The sequence below is a fragment of the Coturnix japonica genome, chromosome 1 (assembly GCF_054131305.1).
Source record: "Coturnix japonica strain WE chromosome 1, WE-NBRP24, whole genome shotgun sequence".
NCBI lineage: Eukaryota > Metazoa > Chordata > Aves > Galliformes > Phasianidae > Coturnix > Coturnix japonica.
In genome coordinates this window covers 166,008,472-166,018,908 of record NC_140663.1, presented here as the reverse complement: position 1 = coordinate 166,018,908, position 10,437 = coordinate 166,008,472, and the positions used below count along the sequence as shown (strand labels likewise).

The 10,437-nt window shown below is 38.6% G+C and overlaps 1 protein-coding gene across 1 annotated transcript; it reads right to left on the bottom strand.

Annotated features, from left to right (window-relative positions):
• Positions 1–662: 662 nt before the first annotated feature.
• On the bottom strand, positions 663–8,501 carry LOC107308407 (matrix metalloproteinase-27-like). The gene is made up of 10 exons (XM_015852275.3): positions 8,259–8,501; positions 7,679–7,917; positions 6,913–7,061; positions 6,417–6,545; positions 4,485–4,646; positions 4,177–4,300; positions 3,329–3,459; positions 2,910–3,069; positions 1,428–1,531; positions 663–1,140 (listed from the first exon to the last, which is right to left on the bottom strand). The coding sequence occupies exons 1-10, from the start codon at positions 8,382–8,384 to the stop codon at positions 1,040–1,042; spliced, it is 1,425 nt and encodes a 474-aa protein (XP_015707761.1). The 5' UTR covers positions 8,385–8,501; the 3' UTR covers positions 663–1,039.
• Between the last annotated feature and the right edge of the window lie 1,936 nt (positions 8,502–10,437).

Below are 10,437 nucleotides of genomic sequence, written 5' to 3'. Positions count from 1 at the left end.
AAAAACAAACTTTTTATTTAAACATGCAACAAGTGTTTAAAATGGCCAGACACAGGAGAACTACGGAGCTCGGCAAGTCAGTATCGGTGACACCTGGTTCTCGGATATTCCCAGCTGCGCACATGATATGACAGACATTTGGCAGTGTGCTCTGGGCCTCTTTCCAGAATTAAATGTAAAGGAAATGCTTGAAGAAGTTACAGCTGTCGTTTTATAGGTTTTTCTTGGTTTTGTGAGGGATCTGCCCTGAGTGCAGTGGAAGCACACAGTAAATGTCAGATGTATTTCTACTTGGAGCACAGATTTTGTACTATTAGAGCAAAGGTAGCGCAGTACAGAATGACAGAAGAATGTATTTCTTAAATAGGATTTGATTAGGATATCTTTTGTAGGCTTACAAAGGTTTGTGAATCGATCCTAAGTGGCTGCTGATGAAATAACTGTTATGCTAGAAAGACAGACTGGGGTGAGTAAATGTATTTGGACAATGTGGCAGGGAAATGGCTTTGGTGGCAATGATTCTGATTTTGTGTGAAAGGTGCAAAGTTGCTATAGTCAAAGAGGTACAGGACAATATGACAGGAGATGAGGCAGCAGAATAAGTGAGTAACAAAAAGGCTGGGTCATGAAGATGTCTGGGGAGAAAAGAAAGAAAATACAAATTTTCCATGTTGGAAGAATATTTTACAACTTTAATAGTCATGTTAATATGAAGTATTTCACTCTACCTTAGAAAGACAAAATGCCTTCAACTTACAGAGCTGAAAATACATCAGACTTAAAATGATTTATTGCCAAAATATTTGACCCCTTCGTCCCATATCATAAAATGATAAATTATGTTGGACATTTTGCACCTAATCAGGGGGAAAATTACCAGCTGGCACGCTGGTTCATTTAAATAGTAGACACACATGAAAACTAGTCCAGCTATTTCTTCCATATAACAGTGCATAAATGAACAACTGTAGAGAAATCTAGAATGACTTTTTTTTTTTTTTTCTTTTTCATTTGCTGTGTATAACAAAGATTGATGGTATTAGCAGTTAAACCAGCTGTTACTCTTTGTTTCGCTGATAACTCTTTTAGCAGTAGGGTCAAACTTCAACTGCCTTGATCCATGGAAGAAGTAGAATAATCCTAGGAATGAAAAATAAATTGTTACATTATGCAAACCAGAAGTAGTTTCATTATAACAAACTGGGAAATGCTATCTTTGTGCACACAGGAGAGCATCTGTTGAGTTCTGTCTCTTGCAAAATTCAGAAGTACGGCATCTGCAATAACTCCTGACCTTATACTCCTAAGAAGTAAACTGATCTTAATTAAAAGCTCATTTCACAGAATCACAGAATCAGTGGCGTTAGAAGGGACCTCAAGAGATCGTCTAACCCCCCTGCTAAAACAGGTACCCAAACTTCCTGTACCTTTATGTTGGAAAACAGCATCAATCCTCTGGCTAATTCCTGGAAAGTCATTGACTGTCCTCCTTGGGTAACCCTTCTCCATGGACTGGGTGTTTTCATCATACCTACATCATATAAGCAGAGACATGGAATTTTACAGAATTTAGACACCAGTTCTGTAAAGGATGAAACAGACTTTGTGTGCTATTCACTGTCTGTATAGAGTTAGCTGCACAAATTACATGAATTTTAAATTGCTCTTGGACTATGATATAATACTTTATTGCTTTATCAGCAGATAGATTGAAATGGAAGACAGGAAAATGAAGTTGTTCCTAATCGAGACAGGGCAATTTTTATAAGATGACTGAATTCGAGAACTGAAAGGAGGAACCAAGATTCCTGAAGATTTGAGGAAACAAATTTGAGGAATTTGAAGGAAAAAATAATCTAAGCAAGCAAGCCTTTGTTTTTCTTCTCCTTGAATACAAGTAATAATTGTCACGGGATCTTGAGACTCAGAGAATGAGTGTTCCTAGGTAAGATAACTTTTCTATTGTGGTTTTCTTATTTTCTTATCTTGTGACCAAGGCAGTAAAATATCAGTGCAAGATATTGTAAACATTCTTTCCAAAACTATCCAAAACAAAGGACAGGAAACCACATACAGCCAAAAATTCAGCTGATAAATTATGTCTCACCGTGGAGCCCCACAGTTAGTCATAACAAAGTAAATTTGACCCATGTATGCTCCTGGTTGCCTGAAGAAGCCTTTGCAGCAGTCGCCCTTGCATGAAGAAGGAATCTGATAGCTTCTTGAAGCTGATTTTATTTCTATTTGCCTGGTGGTCAAGAATTGACAATCATGTGTACAGAGAGTGATTAGGATTTTACTGACTCACAGAATGGCTCAGGTCAGAAGGAACCTCAAAGATAATGAATTTCCAACCTTCCCAACCACAGGCAGGGACACCAACCTCCACATCTGATACTAGATGTAAAAGAAGTGTGCTGTAAATCTAATGCTAACCAGTCAAACAAGGGAAAATGAACTGTCATTTGTATCTTTCTAAAAGAGGTAAAGTAATCTAGGACTTTTCAGAACCAAAATCAGAGGAATTCTGATCAGGCAGCTTTCCTCTGAAGTAGGTTACCTCTTGATTCTTTATTTTCCAGAGATAATTTTGTCTACTTTATTTGTAAATACAGTCTACATGTGGTTGTTTGTTTGTTTTTTTTTTTTTTGTTTTGTTTTTTTTTTTTTGTTTTTTTTTGTTTTGGTTTTTTTGTTTTTAGCTTCCATTTATAACACATCAAAATGATTCTATGATCCTGGGTGCCTGTTTCAGCACACTGTTAAGCTCTCAAAAGTGGGAGCTTTATTCTTTTCCCTGCAGGAAGAAGTTATCTACAGATCTAATTTCTCTTTCATCATACAGATGATTTCAATAGTGTAATTATGTTGGAATTAATCATAAGAAAGTATTTGTCTATTTTTCTTACCTCCAGTACTTGTCACCTGTGAAGAAGTCTGTCTTCCCTGTATTTTTGTTACAAACAGCCGCGTCGATTTTCTTAACACCTTTAGGGAAGCCTAGTGTGTTGATGTTCTTTGGATAACCAAGCAGCACCTTATATCCGCTGACAACCCAGAAGTTATTGCCTATTGAAAGAAATAATTCTACACTTCTACTCTAGATTTTGAGAAACTAAATTAATAATAATAATAATAATAATAATAATAATAATAATAATAATAATAGAATCCCTCAGTGTACATTGCAGGAAAACTTGATGAAACCCTCCCAACCTCCCTTTTTATGCTAATAAGGTTTTCAAATTCAAGCATAGCTACCACTGTCCCTCATATTTTCCCTCAAAATTAAAGGTAAGAAAAATTTAAAGAAACTCTCATAATTCACCTTTGAAAAACAAGATCTGATCTTTCATGTTCTCATACGCAGCTTGAATACCAGATGGCAGAGATGGCCAGAAGGCAGAAATTAATTCAAGTTCAACTTCTGAGTTATCAGGATAGGCTCGCCATAAGCGTCTGATTTAAATATGAAACAGGTTTAGTAGTAAATAATAAACCACTGATGTTTCTATGCATGCACAAGAATGTGAACAACATTGTAACTTACAAGTTCCTTCATGTCAGTGGCACTACCTGGCTTGGTGTGTCAGAAAGGAAAATTCCCTTGTTTGGGATATGAGTTTTTTGTGATTCTGATTTACTTCTGGAATTACCCTTCTCATTAGTATTGTTTGATTTATGATATCACCTATAAGAAGCTGACAAATGCAGGTTGATATTGTATTGTACAATGTGAGAGGCACTGGGTCTCACACAAGCTGGCTTTTCTCTGTGTGCCCAGATACAAGGCTTGTATAGGTAGCTAGAAGAGGTAGTGGTCCAACTATATTGTAGAATGTACTTATCCCTTAAGAAATGGTTGCAGCAGAAATTCCTTTCACTGCTTGGTGTAACTGTCTGTACATTTGGAAGGAAATCTATTAGGATCAAGATGTTTTCTGAAACAAACAAGTGGGCTACTTTGTTCAAGGATCCTGCAAAAAGATTGGCGTAATTCCTATCTATCTACTAGCAGTCTTCACTTCAATATACTGTTAATTCTGAATTCTACCCATTTGTGTCATTATAAATCCCATAAGTATAGTCATGGTATCCATGTAGGCACTCAGTCTGTATAGAAAACAAACATGAGAACATAAACTCTGCAGAGACAAAAGCCGCATCAGTTTTTACCTTCCCTTTAGAAATATGACTTCTCGTCGGAGAGTAGTTACAGCATCAAAAGATATCTGGGGGCCACAGGCGTTAGGTAATGTAGGGGTGGTTGGCCTTTTACTTGGGGTTTTTGTTGCAGAACCTAGAGGGATGTTTTAGGAAACACAGAATTTGTAGAAACATTGAGCTTTCCATATATAAATGAATTTTGATATTATGTGAATACAATAATTTTATGTTGAAAAGTTGTGAAAGAAATTATTCCCCTGTTGATTAGTTTTGTTTTTATTTTTGTTTTTGTTTTTTAGGAAGTGGATTTTACTTACCATAAATAGACTGAATGCCATGTATGTCATCTGGAGAGAGAGGAAATTCACTGGGGCTGATATAGGCGTAATTAGGGAACATCAAGGCCCTCTGGTCATTAGAATGGGAGAGACCCAGTGCATGGCCAACCTCATGAGCAGCAACCAGGAACAAATTGAATCCTTAAGAAATGGATAGAGAGATTGGTCTGATTTTGAACTACAAATCACTAATGCATTTTGAACACAACGCAGCTATTGCTGAGATTTTCACATTAAAATTCACTAGGGTATGCATATACAAGTACGTGTACCTATACATATATTTGTGTGTATATTTTATATGTGTGCATACATTTTATATGTAGGTAGGTTTCACTCTTCCACCATTCAGAGGGAGAGACTCTTGGCTCTCTTTCTGGCTGTTCTTTCTATTAGCTGCTGAAAGTATGTGTGTGGCATGAATGGACGTCTGGAGATGAGTGTGGGTGCAGCCCTGAGGAGTGGCCTGGCAGGGTTTCCCAGCTGAGCTTGAGCAGATTAGATCATGAGTCAGGTCAAACTGACTGCACTCCAGGGAATGAGGAGGGTGCTCAGCTGGGACACCAAAGTGTAATTGTGTGTCACTTTCCTACATGTGAGAAACAAAGCTGAGGTCATGAACAGACAAAGAAAAACATTCAGTTTTACCTGAATGATTTACCTTCTTATCTAAGAGTTTTAAGCATACAGCTTCTTTATAGCCTTGCCAAATAAAATATCTTTAAAAAATTATGCATATGCATGCTTATTACTAGTGAAATATTAACACAATAAGCAGATAAGAATGGGACTTCTTTCAACGTGCACTTAATTACTTGAATTCCTCCAAGTAATACGCCTTTCTGAATTTGGGAAGAAAAATCATCTGCCCTGCTGCCTGGGAGCCAGCAACATAACAGTGGAGATCACAAGCCTGTGGCAGAGCAGAGGACTGGTCATCGATTGCCCAAGACAGGCAGGCTGAAGCCAATATTTCCATTTCTCAAAAAGACAAGCAGATCCTGAAGTTTCCACATACATTTCCTGTTCTTCCTTCTCATGAGCTTTCCGAGCTGGCCAACAAATTCTGGAGCACATTATTACTGGTGCTGTGCTGCTGAGGAATAGCAGCAAAACTGGGGCTGACCCATTTATTCCCATGAATTTTGTCCATGTGACAAGCCCACCCACCATGCCTCAGCTCTTTTCTGCCGCAATGAGCCCACATCTCTCCTCGTGCAGTGCTCTTGCAACACCTTCCTGTTTGTTAGTTCTTTGTATTTCCTGCAACATGACCCCAAGTCTATTGCAGTTCTCCTTTGCTGTTTCCCATCCCCAAAATAAGATGAGAAAAGAGTGTAAAATAAAAGACAGCAGTGTGCCCATACACTGACAGGGCTGTCAGAGGCAGCAGGTGCTGTATGGCCTGCTGGGCACAGAACAGGCAGGACCCAAGAGGAGGGTTGAACCCCTGGTGTTCCTCTTTCATCAGGCCTGGTGGCACACATTAGCAGTCATTTCCTCACTCTGTACCTCAGCCCATGGGTGGTCCAAACAGTATGTTCTGATCCCCAGCTGTGGCAGGAACCTGAAATTGCTGGGAGAACACTTAAACACATTGACCCATCCTAGACTGAATACAAAGTAAAGCTATGACAAACTACTGAGGAACATATTTAGTGTTACTGCTGAGGACGGGCAGTGTGTGGTGATGAAAGCTTGGAGTCAATATGTGCACTGGGAGGTGAGACAGAGCCAGCTTTCAGCATGGATTGTGGTAATATGGTCTAGAGTAGATCAGGCTGGTTTTCACATCAGTAGCATGTAACACCCTCCAACTGCTAGTGTTCTGTCTCACTTTATCCTTTGCCTAATAAAATCAGAAAGCAATTTACTATTTGCATAGCATTTCATAAACCTTTTGTTACCCACCATCTGAGCCCATGGTCCAATCTTCATCCTCATCAAAGTGAACATCACCTCCAAAACCACTGCCAGGTGGGAAGGCATGAGCGAGGACACCAAGGGGGCCATCAAAATAGCGAGGGCAATGTCCATGAACTAAGTAGAGTCATAGAATTGTGGAATCATTAAGGCTGGAAAAGACCTCTAAGATCATTCAGTCCAAGCATCAACCCACCATACTCACTAAACCATGTTGCCCAGTGCTATATCTCCACTTTTCTTGGTCACCTCCAGGGACAGTGACTCCACCCTGGACAGCCCATTCCAGTGCCTCACCACTGTTTCTGAGAAGATATTTTTCCTGATAAACAACCTGAATCTCTTCTGATGAAACTTAAGGCCATTACCTCTTGTTCTTTGATATTGTCCCATAATATGATATTGAAATAACTTTGAGTTTATGTCATGACTTCAGGAAAATCTTTAGATTAGTCTTACCATCGATTTTTAGTCATTGAATTACCTTTTGTCCCAAAAGCAACCATTATATCTGCTATTCCCTCTTGGACGCGAGTAAAAATCAGTGGGGTGACAGTACTCCACACTTTAAATGCCTTCTGGATTGCTTTATCCACATCTTCTTTGCTCATATCTGGTGTGTAGTTCACAGTTCTACAGTTATGAGGGTTCAAGCAATAATACTTAGTGCTTGCATAAAGAATTTCTCTGATATTTTTAAGATGATAAACAGAGATACATAAGAAGCAATTTACACTGTAACCCAATAGCTCCCCAAACTCATCTGGAACTAAATGAGTTTAAGGGATGTGATGACTGTCCAATATGTCTTTTTCAGAAAAATGTGTACACGGTAACAGTTTTTCTCAAAATGGACCTTATCCAGGGATCGGTCTCTTGAGCATAAAGAAAATTGTTTCCTTGTGACTATGTTATCAGTCACAGCTGATTTTTAAGATGGAGTGGGGGGGGGGGGGGGGGGGAGGGCTTGTGTTGGGTACAACTGATATTTCTATTTGGCTCACAACATACATATTAGGGATGATACATAACAGGCAAGATTCTGTAGCTGACTCATAAAATGTAAAATACCCAGCTTGACTCTCAGAGATTGCTCTCAGGGATACGCTCAGCTAACAGCTGGAGAAAGAAAAATGTTTTTGTCTTCCCAGATGGAAACTGTTGCTATGGAAGTTATATTTAAATATATCAAAAGTGGATACCCACAAGACCACAATTTAAGCTCAGAAAATTAATTATGGAAATACTACCTGTATGTCAGATTGGTTTTTTTCCATCCAGGCAGAGTAACACCATAGAGACCTACATCAGGAATGCCACACCTAGGTTTCTTCATCATTTCTAATGTCTCGGTGTCTGGTTTTCCTGTCACTTTCAAACCAAAAAATCTTTGCATTTTCTGGAGTTTCTCAGCTGTAGATTCAACATTTGTTTTCCATCCACGCTGATTCGAGTCTGTCTCAATGGTATAGAATTTACTTAAGTAATCCTAATGAAAAAGCAAAGTGAACACATTTCATGTTTTGATCCGTTTCTTAAATAAATACCTTAGTACTGACATTGTCTGTGTATTGTGCTAGCAGAATCATCTGACTTTGATTTCAGAGGAAAGCAGATGTTTTCCTGAGGAACATGGCTAAACAGAAACAGGATTCTTATTTACTTGACATTTCAAGTTTTTACTGATTATACTACTTAAATAAAGTTTGGACCACAGAGTTCTGTATAACAGCAGTTTCTCAGAAAGACAACAAACTGCTGAGCAGCAGGAACAAGCAGATTAAATCTAAGAGAAGAGGCTATAGACTCAGATACAGACAATAAAGTTACCTCCATGAGCTTTGTATCTTCTTTGTTGTCTTTCTCGGGGTGGACAGGAAGAGCATTAGAAACAACTGCATATGTTAAGAGAAGCAGCAAATTACTCCTCATTCTTACACTCCTTTCCATCCTCATACGAAGTGTGCATCGTTTCTCAGATTGCAGTTGTATGGTTATAGAGTGAATTGTAGAGTCAGCTGTAAAATGACTCAAAATTTGCCATGCCCTGATTACATCCAGACATCCTATAACACTCTGCTGGCTGACACAGGAACAGTTTATTAAAGCCATCCGATTTCACAGACATCTGAACTCAGTTAGTGTTTGAATACTTCTAAGTAGCCTGGCTGCCATTTAGAACCTGACACTTAATTTTAAATATTTTACACTGAATTTTAGAGAACCCGAGCAATTTCATGATGATACAGTGGTGGACAATGGTTGTCTCAGCCCAGCTGTGTGAAATGAGGCTTCCAAATGTAGAGGGACTCGTGTCCACTCTCAGTCTGGAGAACAGAAGTCATACACCAGATATGAATCCCATACTAAAAATTAAAATTTGGGGATGAATGCAGAGGTACAGAATTTACTTTTTGGATTATGTGAGAATGACTGTTTTGGAAACTGGAGGAAAAGTTCAACTCCAGGATGTCTGTACGCAAAATTTCTTTCCCCATAAATCCAGCCCATAGAATGTGAATGATCTTATACTTTTCTTTCTTCTTTCTTTCCTTCCTTCCTATTTATCCATCAACCATCTGTTTATCTTTCTATCCATGCATCAGTCATCTACTTATCTATTAATCCATCTATTTATCTATCTTCCTTTTCATCAAGAAAGACTACTTCAGTTTAACCACAAAAACCGCAGGGGATACGATTATTTCCTGTCTTAAGTAGTTCAGAGTAAAGGAAGTTTGAAGTCACACAAACTGTGACAAATTATAGGATTTCATACTGTGCTGGCCAAGCACCTTCCTCTTTCACCAACAGGAATGGGAGCTGAAGGTGTTCAGCACCTCTGAGGAGCTCTGGCAGTATTTGCTCAAAATTTATGAAAGAGCTGTAAGAAATGTTGGACTGTGGCTTTTAAAGGAAATCCTTGTTTCCATGATGTTGGTTTATTGCTGCCACTTTTCTCCAGCTGGAGGCGTTAATGACAAACTTTCTATCCCAAATTTCACAATACATCCTTGTTTGTTAAGCTTTCTTTTTAATAGCATTTCTCAGTTATAATAACAAAAACCTCCACCTCTCTTAATTTGTCATTACAGTCATTTTCTTGTGATAAGGTAAAAGATCCAAAGGACCAGGATACCATTCAATTCTCTTACTGGGGTACAAACTAGGGCAACAAATTTTCTGAGACAGGGAGTATGACTGAACTGATACAAAAAATGACGTGCATTTATTCAGAAATGGAGAATGTTTTTTTGAGCTCTGTTTTACATTTTAAAACTGAAATGTTTGGTTGTCTCAATAGCTTTAAGACTAGAAGGCGTTGCTCTCTGATTACATACATAGCATAGGGTATAAAATACAAACCCCAGTTAAGTGGCTTTTGCACTGTGCACAATTCTTGGTGAAATGCGAAGATTCTTTTCAAAAGTGTTTTGTCTGATTTGAATATAATTTTGTAAAAAATCAAGGCAACACTGTGAGGAGGTTTGGTTTTTTCCTTCTGTTGTTGCTTGCTGCATAGCAGTGAAAGGACAAAGACAACAGAAGCAGCTGGGTAAAGACTAGTTGCACCTAACTTTATGCATTTGTTAGTTGAGCATCTGTGTGTAGAAAATGGAGAAATATGTCTCTCTGGAAAGTAACTCAACCAGCTATCTTAGGATAGGATGAATTGTCTCGATAGGTACCCTATTTTTGCCTTTAGCGAGAGTAGAGATTAAACAACTGATTTAGAATATATCTCTAGTTTCAAGCTACATTCCTTTTTGCTTAAAAGAGACTTGTATGCCAGCTTGTGGAGTCCTACATTACTCAAATCTGGTGTAAGGTTTTTGCTTCTTGACCGCTTGCACAACACAGCAGCCAGTTCCCACTGCTCATGGGAGGGAGGCACAAGTGGAGTTTCTCACAGACAGTGTTTCACAAATACATCTGTACCAAGCCTCGAGGCCTGAGAAAAGAAGTAGCTGTAGGGCAGCTGCTGGTTGCAGTTTCCTTCTTATCTTTA